This window comes from Amblyomma mixtum, chromosome 5 (assembly GCF_055824585.1).
Source record: "Amblyomma mixtum isolate Tamu chromosome 5, ASM5582458v1, whole genome shotgun sequence".
NCBI classification, from domain to species: Eukaryota; Metazoa; Arthropoda; class Arachnida; order Ixodida; family Ixodidae; genus Amblyomma; species Amblyomma mixtum.
The window spans coordinates 68,938,908-68,959,214 of record NC_143016.1 but is presented as its reverse complement, the minus strand read 5'-3'; the positions used below and the strand labels follow the sequence as shown (position 1 = coordinate 68,959,214).

The 20,307-nt window shown below is 49.2% G+C and overlaps 1 protein-coding gene across 1 annotated transcript in view; it reads right to left on the bottom strand.

Moving 5' to 3' along the window:
• The window catches only part of LOC149342511 (uncharacterized), a 134,515-nt gene that overhangs the window by 8,164 nt on the left and 106,044 nt on the right, over nucleotides 1-20,307 (bottom strand). Inside the window, exon 3 of the mRNA XM_089544900.1 lies at nucleotides 16,847-19,195. Within this exon, the coding sequence (XP_089401026.1) occupies nucleotides 17,603-19,174 (1,572 nt within the window). The 5' untranslated portion in view covers nucleotides 19,175-19,195 and the 3' untranslated portion in view covers nucleotides 16,847-17,602. The remainder of the gene's footprint in view (nucleotides 1-16,846; nucleotides 19,196-20,307) is intronic.

Below are 20,307 nucleotides of genomic sequence, written 5' to 3'. Positions count from 1 at the left end.
TAGGCGACTAAGAGTTGACGCTTTTAGGCTCGCAGCTAAACGTGAACTTTTTTTTTGCTGCTTGTCCAGAACTCGCGCGTTCGTTTCTTGAAAGTAAAGTGCCGGCGTTGTCATGGTGTCGGTTGGAACAAAACATGCCAATAAACTAGCGCTTAAAGAAAAAGTGATACCGGAGAGTTAGAAAAGTCGTTCATGTGAAGCTATAAGCGTCAATTCAAAATCTATGGGCCCGAACGCGAATAACTCATTTTAGTACAAAAAAATGGGGGCGGAATGCATGTTTTTTTTTTTGCGTTTGGTTGTTCCGCCACATTTTGATACTTACTGACTACCAGTTATTGCTCTTTTCTTCTTTTTTTTTGCTCTGTTACTCATGCTAGATGTTCCTTCTTGTATATTCTTGTTCGAATTTTTGCCACCCCCTATGTAATACCCTCGTAAGAGGGTCTTTAGGGGTATCTTCAAATAAAATAAAAATATAACGAAAAAAGTTCTATTTACTGATTTTTCAAGTGTGCAGATGAAAACAGCGCTGTGTGCTGTATTTTCAAGCAGTTGCTCGACTTCTGTTATCAATAAAAGAGGCAAGTCTTTGTGGGAATCCTGGCTTTCGCCGTCGCCTTTGCGCGGCTAGCCGGCCTCCCGCGTTGTTTCTCCTCTTTCCCTTGCTCCCGCCTCAGGCGGTGGAGAGGCGGCTGGGTGACTAATCACTGTCATTTAGCCACAGCTCCGCCCCGGCTCCCCAAGGGCCTTTGCCATTGGCGCCTTTTGGCGGGAATTCGGGACCCCGCTTTGGGCGGCCGCGCGCCGCGCGACCGTCCGAGCGGGGCCCAGAGAGAGAGATCCCTCCGAGACAGCGTAAGGTGCGTACGTTACTGTGTTTGTCCGTGCCGGCCTTTGCCGTTCGGACGAGTGCTTACTCGAGCTCGCCCGCACGTGTCCTCTGACCTGCAGCGGCTCGAGCCTGTCCAGCGGGGTCCAGCGACCTCCGACAGGCGTACCTTGCGTTTATTGCCCACTCTCTCTCGCAACCGGCCCAACGGCCGACACGAGAGAGGGATCACAGCACTGCCGCGGGGACATTCTCCTGCAGCGGCGTGTTAGCGGCGCGCATTACTCTGGTCGCTTCGTGCGCGCAGCGGAGCCTTGCTCCTCGCGCGCCCCCGGGACGGGGTGACAATTGAGTGTGTGTGTACTGCTGAAGGACGACGTGAATAAACGTCTCCTTTGTGAACTTGGAGGCCTATTTCTTTGCGGTGAATCGCTCTCCTCCCAGCGGAGGTTGAGTGCGCTGCATCGGTGTCCCAGTGTGTGTGTGGTGACGGCTGATCGGGGCCCTTGGCTCGCGCGAAGCTCGAACCCGCGGTGGGTGGTGGCCTGTGTCCACGTAGAAACCCACATCTTTTACACCATGAACATCGAAAAGCCCGACAAGCTTGATGAACACAAGGCAGCCATTCGTAAGTGCACGCTGGTTATTGCATAAGTACTTGCTGCTACTACTACTGTGGTAATAACGGATTACATTTGCACGCTGTTACGTGTGGCCTTAAAGCTTAGCAGGAGCACAACTTAAAGCTTACTCAATGCATTCTTCGGAGGTACCAGCTCTACTTTTACAGCTGCGTTACACTTCTATACTTTTTCTGCGTGTTGGTTGGACCGGGCTCACCTGGATCTCAACTCACAATTTTGTTGGTGATGCAGGGTGCGTTATATACCAGCAGCCATTCATAAAGACCGGTCTGTGTGTTGTTAGTCACGTGAAATCGGATCAAGTCCTTCAGAGGGGATTGTTTTCTTGCTGTGCAAGATGGTAGTTCCACATTCATCGTTTGCTGGCATTGCGTTCATGTCGCAAGCAATTTCGCACAGATGTTCAAAGAAAACGAAAATGAAGTCCGAGTGAAACTGAAATTAAAAACATTGAAGCGCAGGCGGTTGCCGTTAGGGTCGTGTTTTCGCCATGGACTCGCATCGTGACAATTCTTTTTTTTTTTCCATTAAAGTGCACAAATTCCTGAAACCTACGAATTTCATGCACCGCGCACGCTCTTTACAGGTTTCCAGCTCTCATATTACATTACACTGTACATTACATTATTACATTATAATCATCATAAAAAGAAAGATGAATTGGTTGTTTACTTTTGCTTGTTTACATTTAGTCGCCGACTGTAAAACGATCAAAGTAAGTGCAGTTGAACCTCGTTATAACGAAGCTGAAAGGGCTCGGCGATTACTTCGTTATAGCCGTAGCTTCGTTATAGCCCGTGTTGACCCAGCTTCCAACAGAAATCTTCATTCTTTTGTTATATCAATTATTTCGTTATAAACCGTTTTGTTATAACCAGGTTCGACTGTAGTTATACTCCTCCTCATTGCTCTCAAGCGAGTGTCTTGTCTATGATCACAAAGATAAAAGACTTAACCACTACATAACCTACGCTCACTGTATGACTTCGACCTCTAAACATCTGAAAATGCGGATATTCTTGGTGTTTTAAAGGAGAGAAGAAAAATCAAAATTTGAAAACAGCCCTGAGTGACAAGTTAGAAAAAAAAAAAAACATGAAGTGCGTAGAGAAGGGGGAAGGAGTGGGAAGACAGTGAAATCGGCGGAGAGGAGGAGGAGGAGGAGGAGCTGCGTCTCAAAACCAATAAGAGGAGACCCGGAGGAGAGAACACGAGCGGCGCTTCTTGCTCTCTAGGTGGCGCAGCCGTCGGCAGCGGAGACAGTCGACGGAGCTTGCCAGTCGAGATGAAGAGCGCAGCTCGACTGCAGGCAGGAACAGCGGCGCGCCGATAGAGAGAACCGGCTTCCAATTCGTTCGCCTTTCAGCGCCGTAATCTCTGGAGAACACGGCCGGGGACTTCCAAACCCGAATTACTGTCAGTCCCTAATCCTCGCCCCTTCTCCCCAGTTTCATTCTTTTTTTTTTCGGTCTATGCTGTATTCCTTTCTCCTATCTCCTTGCGAAATGTCGCCATTCAATTCCTTGCCATGCTATACCTTTCTTTCTCTACGCTTCTTTCTATCCTTGCGTGCTGCCTTCGCCTTCTCCTCTACATTTCCATTTTATTCCTGCCCGGCCTGATCAAATGTGGACTTCGACGCCGTTTGTTTTATTCCGGTTATCGCTTCCCATATTCGCTTCGCTGCTTTTTGTCTTTAGTCGTTCCTGTGGTACTCGTTAAACGCGGCGTTTCCGGATCATTATAGTTTGAGAAGAGGTCCCTTCGTTTCGATCTGTCCGTTGCCTCTAACCAGTATGGCATGTCGCGGCATACGAGGGAAGCTGAAGGTTCGTTATAAGCCGTGCCCGTTTTCGACTAGTGCTTTACACAGGTCGATTCTTGTAGCCCCTCTGGTAGAAACTTGGTTGGTCCTGTTTTATTCGTTTTGCTTCTCTATAGTTACTTTAGTTCCCTAAGCGTACTGAAACGGTTGCCACAGTTTTAGTGCACGAGGTTATCCGAGCCAGCTCTTTCATTTGCGCTTGTTCACAGCATGTCATGTCTAACATTCTAGGTCGAAAATTTTGAAAATTGAAAAATTGTACGATACTGCTTTGGAAATGTTGAAGGTAATGGTTCGTTCTTTTGATATGTATGAAAGTCATTCTTTTAAGAGTTATCCCTTCGATCGCATTGAACTGTTAAGTCTGCCATAGAAAACCAATGGGGAACGCGTTTTAATAGCAAAAATGTCAGTAGGAAAAAAAATACAAGACTGCCTTGGGATATTGCCTTGGGATATATTGATTGTTGTAGTGAAATCTTTCATTATATGAAAAAGAAATTGCGTTCATATGCTGTTTTTCGTTCAAAAATGCCTTCGTCCAGAACTGTTGAATATGATTTAAACTTTTTTTCTTTCAGCTATAGTGACGGGAACTACCATGTATGGGATGCTGAACCGAATATACTTGTGAATCGGAAGCGAACACGCGCTCTAATTCCTCCGTGTTCGCACCCTCTCCCCCGTAGTCTAACTCGGCAGGAGGAGGTATCAGTGCGCCGGATTCGGGCAGGGGCGGCCCTGACCCCATCTGTCCGTTATCGGTGGGGTGATAAATATCTGCCAGCAACTGAGAGGTGCCCTCACTGCGGCGCTGCACCGGACATTTGTGATGTGCGGCACCTGCTGTGGACTTGCCCAGCGACGGCCCCTATTAGAAAACGGCTCCTCAGGGAGGTCGGCCTGTGGTGGAACCGCGACGGGGACTATGTGAAGTGGACTATGGACAATCACTTCACCAGCAGCCTATGCGAGTACCTCGCCGAAACTGGTCTACACTCCTTCTTTTAACTTTCTGTAACCTATATTCCACTCCCCCTTTTCTCAACTTATGCCTCAAGGCAGACTTCACGAATAAAAAAAAAAAAACGAATATACTTTGTGGGAAATCGGCAAAAATTATACATGCACAGCTTTGTTTGAAGTGCCACCTTGCTTTATGTGCATGATTGTTCAACATTTTAGGTGCACTTATCGGCATGCTGAAGGGTACATCGTTTTTCAAAGGACTTAAAAAAAAAAAGCTGTCGAACCTGATAGGTATAAACATGGGTTGCAAAAGCCGGCACATAATGCGCAAAATTAGATCTTGCTTTTTTCCTCCTGCACGCTCCCCTGTAGCAAGTGAGTAGATAACTTCCATCAAATCTGAGTGGCACAGAACATGAAAATTTTGTAAGCGGTGATACACTACGTGACGCCGACACCGAGTTTCTTCCCAGAGGGCGCCACGTGAGCTGTCGCTCACACGCGCGCACAACTGCGCCTCTCCCACCGCGAGGTCACGCCGGCTCATATCATTACCAAAGCGAGAACAGATCCCGCCGAGCCGGAGCCGACGTGTCACCGACGCCTGCAACTGGCACGTGACGCGACAACGTGAGAGCATCATTTGCATAATTTGAAACCGTCCCGGACGGGGTCGGCGTTCGGCAGCGAAGCGGGCAACAATGAGCCGAGCCAAGCCGCAGCCACGAAAGAAGCGGCTTCTCCGTCGTCGTCTTCGTCGTCTGCTAACAAGGTCGACGCAGACGACGGAGAAGAGATTTTCATCTGCATCGCCGTGCGCGGCCCCCCTCCCTCCCAACGGGCTCGGCTTCGAGGCGAACGGCGTCTTTTAGATGAGCTTCCTACGCGTATATAGATGAGCGTGATGAACCCGCCTTTTTGCCGTTTAACCGTGTCCTTTCGTGCTCCTTTTTGTACGAGGCGGATGTAGGTCTCGGGCTCCGTGATTGGATTCGCCTTCGCTAAACGCCGCCAGCGCACTTGAGGGCGCCTTTTGCGAAAGCCGAAAAGAAAGTAAGAGAAAGAATACAGCAGGGATAGCATATAGTCCCGTTTTTCTTACGTCGATGCTGCTCTGGACGAATGATTATAGATACTTTTTTTTCTCCAGAAGCTCATGTTATTTAGACTCCACGCGGTTGTTTCGGAGCAAATGAAACCGCCAATCCGAAAAGAGCACGTTTTCGTGACGAAGAACATGCCCACGTCGTTTCTTTAATGGGATAGACTCCGGGGACGTGGGGAGCTTTGCAGGTTCAAACGCCAAGATTTCTTAACCGTGAAGCGGGCGAAAAAAAACTTCGCTTATAGAACTACAGACACGTGCAAAAGCAGATGGAATCGCCGTCGTGGAAAGCTGAAGAAGCGTAGAAAAAAATAGGCAAAAGAAGCGAGTGAGAGGAACTTGCCTGCTCTATCACAGTGAGAAAACAGTGGAACACTGGAGAAAAAACTACAAAAATGGGTAAAATGTTCGAAGAAAAGAAGCTGATCACCTGCCAGCATGCCCAAGATCTTTTTCTTCCATATCTAAGGACAGGCTCACTTGTGGGGTAAAAAGCGAAATGCTCCACGGCAAACAAAAACAAAAAAAAAAGATCGGTGGGGTTCTGCTTTGTTATCGGCTCGGCTTCACTGCAGTGCTCTTGATCCTGGTGGCTGAACTGCATGCGTAGAATTTCAAGCTCGCGTGATTGATCGCGAAAGAGACGGCCCGAAACTCGTGCTCTCTCTATAGCGGTCTTAAGAGCGTGCCAGAAAGGTTGGCACGCACTGAGCTTTGTTTTTCCCTTCTTTGCTTGTTTTTGCCTCTCAGACTCGGGCGCTTTCAATACGTGCTCAGAGTCTTGACGCCTTCTCTTCCGTCACTGGTGGAAAAGCGAAACGCTTTACGCCTTCACCTTTACGATTATAATGAATGAAAATGAGAAAAAAGGCATATAATGAAACTGCGGATTTAGAGACCAAGGCTAACAGTAACGATAAAGTTCAATGAACAGCTGCCCTCTAATCCAGGCGGGTGAGCTGCATTGTTGTGAAATCAAGAACTCTCATTGCTTATTGCGCAAGCAAACTAAAATCGGAGGGCATTTTCATTAGCAAAAAAAGAAAAAAGAAATGGGGCACTTTTTCAGGAAAAAAAACTGAAAGAGGGAAGCTATTTAATCTCCGCTTTAAAGATTAACAAAACGGCAGACAACTAAAATCCCCGAGGCCATTGGCCCAGAGTCTTCTAGCGACACCTAGGAGATTAAAGATTAAGAAGGAGCTATAGCAAAACGGTGAGCTTTAAACTAACACACCCGAGTAAAGCAAAAAGTAACAGCGCGCTAACGGACCAAATACACGGGCTTGTTTACATTTGAGTTTTCGCTAAAGCCGGACCAACGGCGCCGGCTTGAAACTAGATGTGCTCCCGCTATCATAAAACGGGATCTCCCGGTCCGGTGCGGCGAAAAGCCCCATTCCGGAGAGTGTCACCGGACAGGCTCTGAGTCATCCCCTTGGCTGCAAAGCCCCTCGGGGCGTTTTAGTGGCCGCCCGGATTAGCGCCTCTGATCCGGCGGCGCAGTCATCTCCGCATGCCCAGATGCTCGGCGCGGGGCTCCGGCTCGACCAATAAGCTCGGACGCTGCTTTGTCCGGATGTCTTCGCGGACGTTTTCAATTTGCCTTCGCGTCTCGCGCTGCCAAGCGTGAGCGGAAGATGAGGGCGGATGGAGGAATTCCACGCTCGCTCGTCGAAGCCTCTTGGTAATGCAGTCGGCATCGGATGTCACCTGCTCGCATACATCCAGCGCCCCGGGCGGCCTATGCGCTTCCGCTGATCCGAGTTGGCGCTGCGCCACGACTCACTGGTTCCGCTGAGACGGTTTTATTTGAGGGCGAAATGAGAGACTCGACCAAACGTTTCTATCGAAGCGCGAAATGCACCTACCGGCCCAATATTGGCCCTTCCAAAAGCCATTCTGCCTGCTTCGGTGCTGTCTCGTGACAAAGACCGATGGCTGCACTAAAAGCGTGAACGATTCCAAGATAGCATGGCGTGCTGTGAAGCTTTATTGAACTGGTCCCTGAGTTTTTGTGATTGCACTCGAATGACTATGTGGTTGGACCGGGATTGTGTTCAAGAGTGCATAGAGCTGTGATATATTCATGAAGGCAGTACTCGGGACATCGAATATAAGGTGAAGAAGGCGTTAGAGACGCGGATTGCAAAATTAGCAGGTTTTAGTTGAGAACGATCAAACGGAGCGCGTGATTATTAATCTCTTGAAAGTGTAATTACCACCAATCATTATTAGAGAAAGCAATACTCGTTTGTATTTCTTGTAGTTGTTATTTTGTTTTTATTAAATTCGCTTTGTTCCACTCCATTAACTCTGTTATTCAGAAGGTCGCTCCTTGCGTGTAACGTTACTTAGGAATGCATGGATCAGTTCATTGATTAGCGTTGAATCGCAGCGCCGCCATGAATGTTAAAAGCTCCTAATTTTGGCCATTTCCTTCACTAATGTACTTCCTCGGTGTCGAAAGTGAAAGTACACGTGGGGCGTAGCCTCCCTGCCATTATATGTCACAGCTGTTGCTATCTGACCTCAAGGTGTTCATGAAGAAACGCGACAGTCATTGTGACATAACTCAGCTGCTATACGACGCACTCGAATCTTCTGATATCTTCTTCACGCAATGTGTAATATACAACAAGCTAAAAAAAATCTGCGTTGAGCGGCGCTTCACTCCAGTACTATCCATAGGCTCTAGTTCCTCAGATTTCTCTTTCCTAATCCCGCAGTGTTCTGCACAGCCGTTTTTTGTTTTTACTGTTATACCACCACTTATATTAATGTGAGAATTTGCTTGCATATGTGCATACTGTATCTACCTAGTCACAAACGGGTGCTTGCGTAGTACAGGAAGATATTAAGTGAACGAACATCCACAAAAATGTGAAATTATTACTTGTATTTCAATTAAGTAGTTAGACACTAGAATATTCCTTTCTTTATTTGCGCATTGGTTCGGGTCATTATTGTTTCCCCCTTGTTCTACGCCCTTCTTCTCCTATAGTAGTAAATTGTAACCTGTCGGATTTAAGGTAGCGAAGCGACACATGGCCTATGAAATACGCCGTAGCAGAGGGCCCCGAATAAATTTACTACCACCTGGGGTTCTTCATCGTCCACTGAATTTGGACAGCATACGGGCGTTTTTCATTTTCGCCTCCATTAAAATACGATGACGTGGCAGGGAACGAACCCGCGACCTTGGGATGAGCAGCCGAACGCCAAATCCACTGAACCACCACGATTGGTCCTAATGATTTCTCTCAGATTAAAAATTACATAGAAATCACGCATGACGCTCGTAGAGGTTACCCGGCTTCATGTAGCCACCCTTCCCAACTTCGTAGAGTTCCTGGAAGCAAGTACCTTCAGCTTTGCGCGATTTTTGGGCGATGTCTTCGTGAAAATCCAGAAGATTCAAAGTTCAAACTTTAAAAAGAGACTATTAGGTCTGCCAAGGACGTGTAGCTGCATGCAACTATACCATTTACTGGTACTGGCGCATGATAAGCCTTATATGCTTATGCACCCCTGAACTTAACACAACACAACAGTTTCCTGATACACTGATGCCGACCATGAAGCAACACTCTTTATGTGTGGGTGTAACGAAGACAGATCATGCAAGCAGTGAGTTCAGGTGTCTGGTTCGCTAACTGCAGTCAGTATCAGTACAAGCAGGAGGCCTCACAGCTTGGAAGTTAACGACGGAGCCTGAAAAGCACTGAGCAAAGTGGAAGTTTGGGCGAGTTGGTAGGGCATGATTTGGAGGGGGGCTTAGCGCTAGAGAAACAAGGACAAAAGATGCACACTGGACGAGTACTAACTTGCACCTGAAAGAAGAAGAAGCGAAATGACGTGCCCGAGGAATCAAACGCGTATGCTCAGATATCCACTGATTTGAGGAGGCGGCTAGACATCAAGGTAGACTGAACTAAGATAGTCGGAGGGCTAAAAAACAAGCAAAGGAGCATAAAAAAAATTGGAAGCACCTCCCCCAATTTCAAACAGCAGCTTTGAATAAAATACTCAGCATTTAGCAACACTGATTCATTTTGTACCAGAACAATCGGCGTGTCACTGACGCATTTATCACTTCCCCAGTTAGGAATGAGTGACGCCTCTAGAACCTCCCTAGCTAGCTGTTCCTTAGAGCGGCCAACAACTTCAGTTTTTCCAAAAATTAGATGACAACGGCAACTTAATCAATACTAAGTCAGCTTAATTGTAAGCTGTGGCTGCTTTAAAAGAGCCAGCATGTACCCTTAAGCGTTCTTGAGGCAACGACCGGTCTGCCCTATACAGAGACGACGATTTCGCTTCCCTTCCAATTTTTTCAGTTGCAAGTTAGCGCTCCGTCCTGTGTCCCTGTCATGTCCTTGCTTCTCTCGGGCCAAGCCCCCCTCGAAATCCTGAAAAGCATCTCCAGTGCTGACCTAAATGTCCCCACACAACCAGGAAAGCACTATAACAAATATCAAGGGGTTGAATTTCGATCTGAAGAAAGGCATAGAAGGCCTAGGAATTGAGCTAGCACGCAAAAACATACTATCCATGCGCACTGGGTGAGAACTGAACTCCTTTCCACCACGCCTGAAACTAGCCGTTCACCCATTGCGCCACGAAGCCGTAGTGCAAAGTTTCGTCTAGCCATGGACTGTCTCATTCTTTTTGTAGCGTGAGCTACATTCGCCACAGTCTCGAAATTTCGCGTGCTCTCTTGCTCGACCATACTGCGCATGCGCCAGGAGCAAGTGACGTCACTACGCACAGCTGGCTTTCCTCGCCGCGCGCGCTCGCCGCTGCGGGCTACTGCGCATGCGCGAGGAGATTGCGCCGCATGTATAAATGCCGAGAGATACTACGCCGTGTTCCATGGAGGAAGAACGGCAGTGAACCGCCGACGGCATATGGCTTCAGCGCCGCATTTCTGGAACAACCTTGTCGATGCCTGCAGCCCACATCTCTCTCTCATCAACCCACGTACCTACAAGCACGATTCAAGCGTCCACTGACCCAGGCCATTGCGCGCACTTGCTTTCCAGCAAATGATCGGAGTGTAAAACGTTGCCAACGCCAGCACCAATGAACACAACGAACGCCGACGGCCCATGGCTTCACCAATGAAGAGTACAAGAAGAGAAAGCTTAAGAAATAAATAAACGCTTCACAATTGATACTGCACATTGTGTCTTCTTTAATTTAGTCATAGCTACACGTACCGGAATTTCAAGATTTAACACGGGGGGAATCAAGCTAATAACAACAAGCTTATCCAAGATATACCAATACCTCACGCTACGTATATCCTGGCATATCAAAGCCACTGCCAACTTTTTCCTGCGGTGGATTCCAGTACCACCGCTATAGCTTTATTGTCTGAATCTGGCAAACAGGTATCCCTGCGCTCCCGGAAAAAGCTCCAGGAAGACGCCACTGCCGATCCTCTCCGTAACAAGAATCCAGGTTCCACCGGATTGAAGACGTCATGTCAGAACTATAGCTACTGAAAGCCCAGCCGACCGCCGGCCACTTGCTTGAATCTTGCCGAGTGACAGAGCTGTCGACGTGTAGCGTGTTTCATCGAGCGAGCGCAGGTTCGTGAGCAGCGATCCAGTCCGCGCTACGGGACGATCGAAGGAAGGAAGGAAGGAGGGAGGGAAAAGATTGGCCTGGCTTTGTCCTGTCCAGCGAGCGAGGAACAGCCGGACTGCCTCTGCGCTATGGTAATCCAGCCCAGTCGCGTCCGGGACTAAGCCTCCCGATCGTCCAGCCTCCCTTCCCCTCATTCTGTACAGCAAGGGAGGCCGCCGCGCCTACTGTGGCCCGGCCGCATCTCTTCATCCCATGTGAAAGTGACAGGTGGTGACAGGAGACATCTTATTGCTGCGTGGCGACGGCAGGCCCCTCGGCGTCTGCCGCGGGCGTGTGGGCCCTTTTGTTTCTTGTCTCTGCGTGGCGCTCGGGGATTCCGCCTTGATACCCTGTATAAATTTATACGCAGGCAAGCTGCTCTCTCCCCTCCTCTTCTTTCCTCGCAGAGGCGACACAATTGACTGTCACAATAATGACGCGGCGGGGACCTGCTGATTACCAAGTCAGCCGAGCACAGCCTCGTCTTGGGCCGCTCCTTTGTTAGCCTCTATCGGGGATCGCAGCTCTTTGTTTCCCTGCCGGGAGGGGTGAATATAAAAGCCGTCGCCGTTGTGCTCTTCCCGTTTCTGTTTTGCCCTTGCAGAGCCTTGTGTGGCTGGGCACTGTAACATGATGTTGATAAACTCGACGTAATCTGATGTGCAAGGGAAAGCAGGACATGCAAGCTTGCTTCTTGATGTTGAATGCTTTCGCCCGTTTATTTTCTCCTGGTTTGCCTTGTAAACTCTACGGTACAGTACAACGTTTGGTAAGACGCACGCGCTTTCCGCAGTTGAGTCAGCTCCAACGGGATGGACGTTTACTTCGACATCCTCACACTGGTATATTCCTCAAAGCATCGCAAATCAAACCTGTTTGTCGGCGCCGAGATTATAGGTATCAGTACGGTCACGTGAAGACGGCTGTAAAAAAATAATAAATAAGCAATTTTTGCAGTCTGCGCTTCTTTCTCCTCTCACTTAAAATCTAAAGCTTTCGGTGATGACGTCACGCAACGCGAAAACCGCGCGATGAGTAGCGAAGGTATTTTCTAGCTCACCTGCTTAATCGCGGAGACCACGATATCAGCGGCCGTTCGCCCATGTGCGCCGGGGCGAGTTCACGCGGAAGGAAACCACGTGACAGGTGTCCACTTCCCAGTCGGAAAGTGGGATCGCTTAGCAGCCGCCACGAGCCGTGCGCATTACGGCGAAACTGAACTCCTCTCTCGCGCAGCAAGCGTTACTCTCTCCATCTCTCCCTCGCCGGCTTTTATAGTAGTAGTGGCGGAGGCGCTGCTGCGGCCGCTCCCCGCGAATCCCTAATCTGTGCGAAAACAGGGCTGCTTCTCCCCATTCCGGCCGTGCTCTCTCGTAGGCGGTGGCGGCGGCTGCTCCTCGTTTCCTCCGCGCCGCGGCCCGTCATCACGGCGCCCTGCCCTAATCTCTCCCCGGCCGCCTCGCGCGCGCTCCGGCTCTCTCCGGCGACTGCGCTCTTCCCGAAGCGTCGGGGCTTTGCCCGGTCTACGCCGCATCGGAAAGAATTCTGTGCAGCCAAGAGCAAGCTCCAGCCACGACAACCCTCAGGAAAAGACGTTTCACGAAAGGACGCGAGAAGAGAACGGGGCATGAATTTCGCTGCACGGAACACTTCGCAATCTTCGTAAGCGTCTAAAAGGACGTGGTTTCCCTAAAATTCGAAAATTCAGATCTTTATTAAGCTAATATTTACGCTGAACAGTGAGGCTTACTTCAATTTTTAGAAAAATTTCGTGTCCAGGCCCATGTTTCAGCAATGTCGTGGTCGTTACTCGACAGGCAAAGCTTCAAGGTTACCCTAAAACGGGTTCCTGTCTCACCCAGCCTCAAGTACTATCCTCCAACTTCTTTTAGACATCTCCGTGAGTGCAGATTAATGAATTAAACGTGATTCGTCAAGCATATTACCAGCACTAGTAACTTCTGGTGATCTAATAATAATAATTCATTGGCGCTTACACATTCGTAGTCCAGCTAGCATCGCGTATCCATGCTTACCATTAATTTATGGTGGTGCTTTCAGTATTCCATTGAAAAATCTACCTGGAGAACAAAGGCGCTGGACATTTCAATGAAAAACGGTCGTGTAAACTGTCCGAGACGAATGCTCAATTTCTGATAACTCCCTTGATCCTAAACAGAGAGGAGTAAAAAAGGGAGTAACGTTGTCCACTAGGGCACACCCTTTAAAAAAGATAATGCGCTAGAGGACGGCTTACTGCCGTTCTACTACCATATAGGTGTATATGTGTTTAGAGTGTACGCCTATCTAAACGGGGTGCACCATTCTCTAAAGCGCGCCTGCTATAAGACCAACCTTCGATCCACCAGCGCCGTGATGGCTTCGCTGCAACGCGACATTTCTGCCAAGCCGCGCCGTTTACATAACAGCATGCCTCGCCACGAATCGATGCTTCGCGCCACTGTCGCATTTGCGTAAACACGCCAGGTATTGCTTGAATAAGTTACGCTTGTTACTCTTCCTTTTCGCATCGCATAATCGAACGCCCGAACCAATGCCGCGCTTTTTTTTTTGTCTTTTTGGGCATTTCGGGAATGTAAGGGATCCTTGCGTTAAGGGACGGGCTCGTGGTTACGTCGAGTTTCTGTTGTGCGTGTGAAGATGTCCTGAAAGAGGTTTGGTGGTTTTGGTTCATGCGTACTGCGCGTCAAACTTCACGCACGTTGTTAGGGCAACTGCAGACATTGCTTGCTCAGTTGAGGCAGAGCTGCACGGAATTCACTGGCACAGCTGCTATGGGGTCTCCGAGTCGCGCGAGTTCGGCTAGGGTTGGGGCGCTAGCAGGCTCTAGCATTTACATGAGCCCCCTCCCCCAGAAGCTGGTATCCCTGGGTTTCCTCGTGCTTTTCGCCCGTAAGCAGATTGCTGGAAGAGGACTTGTTTCGGGGCCCAGCACATTCTCCTCCCTTACGAACAGTCACCGAGGCAGCAGCGGATGGCGAGCGGGTAACAAAGGACCGGGCTTTAGAAAGAAACATGGGCCATTAGACTTTTCCTTACGTCCTGGCGCTTCCGAACGGCGACATCGTTAAATGGGCTGTTTTATGTCGCCGGCGGTTTCCTCTCTCCGTTAGCCTCTTCTTCTCTCTCTCTCTCTCTTTTTTTTTACTATGCAACAGAAAAGAGCGGCTCACTTCATTTTCCTTTTAGGGGAGGGAGAATAGGTGTTCTTAAAGAATAGTAAACATGCAACAGGCTTGTACTGATGTTATAGTTAGTTAAAAAAATAAACCTCTACGACTCATTGAATTCGAGATAGCTTGCGCTGTGGGGCCATTTCGAAAATGATACAAGTGGGATTCTCGGGCAAAATTCAACGTATATCCTTAGGCGAAAGCAATAGAACCTCGTTTCCGTTACAACCAGCAGTAACCGTCTAGCTGATAAAGTCGCTATCTGAGTGGGAATAAGTGTCTTATACGTTCCCCCCTGGTTTACCAGAACTTAAATATAAGCGTAACCTCATTGTATCTATTGCTTCGTTGTTTACTTCGCAGAACTGGAGCGCGCGGCTAACCCGAACAAGCCGAAGCTTACTGGCGAGATAGCATCAAAGCAGGAAGGCAGTGTGGCCACACTTAGGCGCATTAACGCGCCTGTTTTTCTGCGCGGCCACCAAATCGCAGAAATATTATTGACACTTGATACGTTGTTCTTAAATACGCTAAATTTAAAAAAAAAAGTTCAGTGTATTTACGAAGCGTCTTTCAGCAAGTTTCCAGTTTTTTTCGTTGGTCCTACTTGTCGCCCTATACGCTGGCATCAATTTTATGTCAGTCGTGGCTTCCGATGCGCGCCAGCGACGAAATTTCTAAGTCAAGTCGACATACTTGAGGGCAGTACTGCTTTACGCTACACACAAAGAAGGGACTGGATGTATGCTAGATTCTAGGCTGGACCGCCACAACAGAATATGAGCAGGCGCTCGCGATCTAATATATGAAGAACAACATGGCGCACGGATATTAACATCTATAAAACTGTTGGTAAAGTGTTTCTCCTTTGAGAATGACAGTTCTTTTCGTCCAGCCCGTTCTGCCATAGACGATGCGCGCTGGGAAGTATCGATTTTTTTTCATGGCTGCCCACCTTCTAACAAAAGTTCTCTTCGTCCTCCAGATAGCTTGCAGGCTTATGACCGCTGCCCAGTGCTTAGACACCACCTCCTCCCTCCCACCCTTCCACCTTACACTCATGAAGAAAACAAGGTGCGCAATAGTACGTTTCTTTGTAGTGTACGAATTAGTTCGTGCGCGTGCAACGTTCTCTATAAGTTTGAGCGCAAGTTCTTCACCAAACTTAAAAAAAAAAGGATTTTCAATGAAACATTTCCTTAATGTGTTGCTGTGAAAACTCCAGCTCTTCTCCAAGTATTTTTTCTACGCATTGAGGAGTTTGTGAGACGGCATAAGCTAAGTTACGAGTACGATTTGAGGAACTACATGTCACTGCAGTGCCGACACATCTCCAAGTACAGCAACTTGTTATGCATGCTCTTACTGAACCCTCCCTAAAAAGGTTCCAACTCTCCTCAATAATATTCCGCTTCTGGGACATGGCAGAAAAATATCCTAATATGCCCGACTAGGAGTGGCTCCAAAAGGTGTCCGTTCGAAATATAAAGGTTGGCCAGACTTAAAAGAAAACCGGTATATGTTCTACCTGTCTGAGCGGGACAATAACAAAAACAAATGGAACAAGAATAAACCACATGCTGCTGTGCTTCTGAAGGCGGCGACCAGAACCTTTTGAAACACCCAGTGAATTTCGTGCCTAATTTCTTCCTATAAATCGTCACCCAGGGATAAATTGTTTGTGTACAGGGACGTTCGCTTCGTCTCAATACGTACGCAGTTTTAGACGGGGCGCTTGTAATGACCGATTGCTTACAGTCGCTGGGACAGGTATTCTCTCTGAGTGGTGGTCGTCCGCTGCATTCGAGCAGACAGCGCCGTACAAACCCCACCTACGATCTCTGAAGCGTTGCCTTACATTTTCTCTTCTAATAATGGCAGATAGGTTTCAAGTATGCAGCCTTGACTGGAAGTATACAGGTGGCATAGTCTTATGGCAGAGCACATTCCTGAATACTGAGATGCACTGAAGGGTAAGGACGAAGGTTTTCCTCATCCTAAACTCTAGACAGAAAGTAGTAAAAACGGAGTGAGCTGTCCTCTAGCACACCCTTTTATATAAAGGCAGAACGCTACAGTACAGCTTACTTCCTTTCTACCCCCGTTTAGGCGCATTCCTGTTTAATGTGCACACAAATTTTCAGCTTCAGTGATGCCTCGAGGACTCCCCTACACGGCTGAACGGTAAAGCATAAAGCCTGAATACTTTCGACCAAGGCTGCATGTACTATCAGGATGGAAAGAAACGCGAACAGAGCGGAGCGTAGGCAATCCGCTGTTCGCATTTCTTTTAAACACGCTTTAACTTCGATGGTAGCAAAAAGATCCTAGAGTTGTCTGTGATGCATTCTAGGATTACTGTAACACCTTTTTCTTACAACCCAGGTAAAAGCGCCATCAAAAGAAATTCCAAGAGCGGAGCGCGTAAGCGCCGCGCAGTTCGCGTTTATTTCCATCGTGATGGTGCACTCTAAACAAAAATACGCCGATATGGGAGCAAAATACGAGTAAGCTGTCCTCTTGTGCTAGAGGTAGAGTGTACGCTGCTCTACATTTAACTGTAATAATGTGAAGAGAATGAAATAGCACGCGCTGTATCCAGAACAAAGAGAAAAACGAGGTGTATCAAGAAGAGGTACTTACGATACAAAAACGTGTTGAGCGGCGCTGGAGGCTTTGCCTTTGCACATGCCGCCTTGCATTCACTGCGTGTCCTGGTTCCCTTATACGTAAGTCCACATCTACGCTGCACGATTATACAAACACAGAGTTGCCTCAGCGCGGCAAAAAAACTGCTGGATATGTCGAGGCGAGCCAAGCCAAGGGCGACGTTCACCGTAGGACCAAGTCACTTCGCCTTTTTTTTTTCTAGCCGCAACGTTCTAAAAACTGCAAAGTACGGCAAAAGAAAAAGGAGACCGCGCAACACGTCCTTCACAAAGAGTTGCACGCGCTGTCGCGTTTGCATAAAATACCGCTCTCGGGGATGGGCGTTGGCACCGCACACACTGGCGCGTCGGGAGAAAAGGAGAAGAAAGCACAACTAAAGCGCAGTTCTTTTTTGGAGATATGTTGTGTTCTGCAGTCCGCTGCGGCACGCGCCTGGCAATCTTATCTCTTCTTTTCTTTTCCTTCACTCCATACTGGATCTGTGATCGTCTTTCCCCAACGTATAGAAAGAGCCTATGGACCGTGCTATTCACGAATGCAAAATGAAGAAAGCGTTCCTGCGCACCAAAGCCATCGCCGCAGCGCGTCACGACAGCTGTTGCTTCTGTTTCTGCTGCTGCTGCTGCTAAGGAAAGACGGCAGTCGTGATTCGGAAAGCGTCCACACACAGACGTGAGGGTGGATATGGACGTGTTGTTGTGGCTTGCGCCGTGGCCGACGGCCGTCGCTCTAGATGTACGCCAAGGGCGTCGGCCTGAACTTGCCGTTGTAAGTGACGTGCGCTGCCGGAGGTAGAGCCATCGCACTCTCCGACTTGTGGAACTGTCCCATGTGCGGGTCGTGGAGGCTGGCGGTGTCCAGTTGCTTCTTCAGGACGCTGGACACCTTGCGCCGGTACCACAGCACGAGTGCCAGAACAACGATGGCGAAGATAGCTGTGGTCGACAGACCAACGATCAAGATGTTACGTCTCGTTCGGCCGTCGCAGTCCAGGTCGTAGTGCGACAGGCCGCGCAGCAGTTCCCGGCTCAAGTGAGTCGGGCTGTGGCAGCGCACGTTGGTCCAGTTGCCCGTCTGGTCCAGAGACCGCAGAAGGTCCCAAAGCCAGATGACGCTGCAGTTGCATACTATGGGGTTGTCTCTAAGGTCGAATGAGATTAGTTGGTTCCAGGGAAGGAGATCCGGGTGGAACGACTCAAAGCCGTTGGCCCTGAGGCTAACTCTGGAGAGCTGACGCAGATTTGTGAAGGTTGCCGGAGACAGGTAGCGCAGGCGCCGGTTCTCTTCGAGTACGACTAGTTCCAGTTGCGTGCACTGACTAAAGGCGCGCTCGTCGATGTGGTCCAAGAACTCGGAGCGCACGATGTAGAGACGCTTGAGGTTTTCGAGCGCCCTGAAGTTGTTCTCCGATAGGCTTCTGACACTGTTGCGACCAAAGTGCAGCTCTTCGAGCCTGTGCAGGTCGGACAGTGCGTCCGTCGGGAACGCAACGAAGGCATTGTCTTGAAGCCGCAAGTTCGCCAGTGAAACGAGGCTCGAAAAGGCTCCCGGTTCCAAGATGGCGGTGGAACAGCGGTCCATGCTGAGCTCCCGCAGCCTCACCAGGTGGCTGAAAGCGTTGTCCACAACGGTGGGGATGCCGTTCATTCCGAGATCGAGCGCCAGCAAGTGCGGTATGTGGTGGAAGGCAGGCGTCGGAACGTGGCTCAGCTTGTTGTCCCTTAAGATGAGCGACTTGATCCTGTGCAGGCCGACGAAGGCGTCCGGGTCTATCCTGGCGATTTGGTTGTGCGAGAGGTCGAGTCGTTCCAGGCTGCGCATGTCGTGAAACGCTCTGGACGGCACGTAGGTCAGCGCGTTGCGTCTCAGCTGCAGCTCTAAGAGCGTCTGAAGACCCCGAAACGTGTTGGCCTCTAGTTCGGTCACCGCGTTGCTGTCTAGTAGAAGCACTTTGAGTTCGGCCAGCGGAAAGTTGTCCGCTCCCAGAGTCCGCAGCTGGTTGTAGGACACGTCGAGGAACTTGAGTTGCTGGTAGACGCTGAAGGCGGACATGATGTTGCGGATGTTGTTGCGCGTCAGGTGCAGCTCGCGGATCTCGGGGTTCAGGGTGATGGGGATGACGTCGAGCGCGGCGCCTGCGCACTGCACCGTCAGTTTCTCGTCGTTGCAGACGCACCGCATAGGGCAGAAAGCGTGGGCCAGGTCGCCCAGCGACAGCAGTAGCAGAAACAACACGGGCAGCTCTGCTGCTGTTTGGACAGGCCGCCGACACCTGCCGGCCCTTCGCTGGTCCCGGATCATGGTGCTCGTTCTTGTCACCACCTGTGAGAAAAAAATCAGCCGGTGAGATCAACCTGTTCCACAGACGCCGGTGAGTGGCATCGATACACCTGCACATCGGAACACATTGTTTTGCAGGTAGTCTACGAAACATTGGCGCACGGCTGCCATAAAGAGATCCCTTGGTTAAACATCTCAGGCTGACGCACACGAACTGCGAGCGTTGTTGTAGACGAAGTTTCGGCAGTAATTCACTAATTATGAAGCTCGCTTTACACACATAAACATAACATTGATGGTATGGTGAACAGCGCAATAGCCGCCGCGGTGGCTCAGTGGCTATGGTGCTCGGCTGTTGTCCCGAAAGACGCGGGTTCGATCCCGGCCGCGGCGGTTTAATTTCTTTGGAGGAGAAATTCGAGGCCCGTGTACTGTGCGATGTCAGTGCACGTTAAAGAACCCCAGGTGGTCGAAATTTCCGGAGCCCTCCACTACGGCGTCTCTCATAGCCTTAGTCGCTTTGGGACGTTAAACCCCATAAACCAACCAACCAAAGCTGCTCGACTCAGCGGCATACCTCATTGCGCAATACTGCGCAGCGCAGTGGAACACCCTTAGTAAACGCAACTGATATGCACTACAAGATCGAGCTCAGCTGGAGAACAAGTTACGCAGAAAACGAAAGGTCAGGAGCGAGATAAGCGCCCGCGACGCCAAGGTACATGCGAGTTTGATATGATAGCACTTCCGTATGACCTTGCTCAACCTCGGATCAAGTTGATGCGGCGGCACCGGGTTCTGTTTTTGCAATTTTCTTATTTTTAAAAATCTTCGGCGTCATGCTTCGGTACGCATTCATTCCTTGAGACCCTCCACTCTGAAGGCTCTGCAGTGTAATTACTGTGACTGAGAGAAGCGAAGGTACGGGCTTCCTCTGGGTCTGAAGTTCGAAACTTATGCTGCATATAACCAATACTTTTCAAGCCTCATTTGTGTCTCCTCGGCGCTTGCGTGTATTTACCACTAAGTCCAACTGAGACATGCAACAAATTTATTAAAGAGCGCAGATCTGTGCAAAATAAAACAATGTATAAGCCTGCATTCTGTCTTTTTGTACTTCTTTTTTTAAGCTAGATTGCCACAGCTACAGTAAA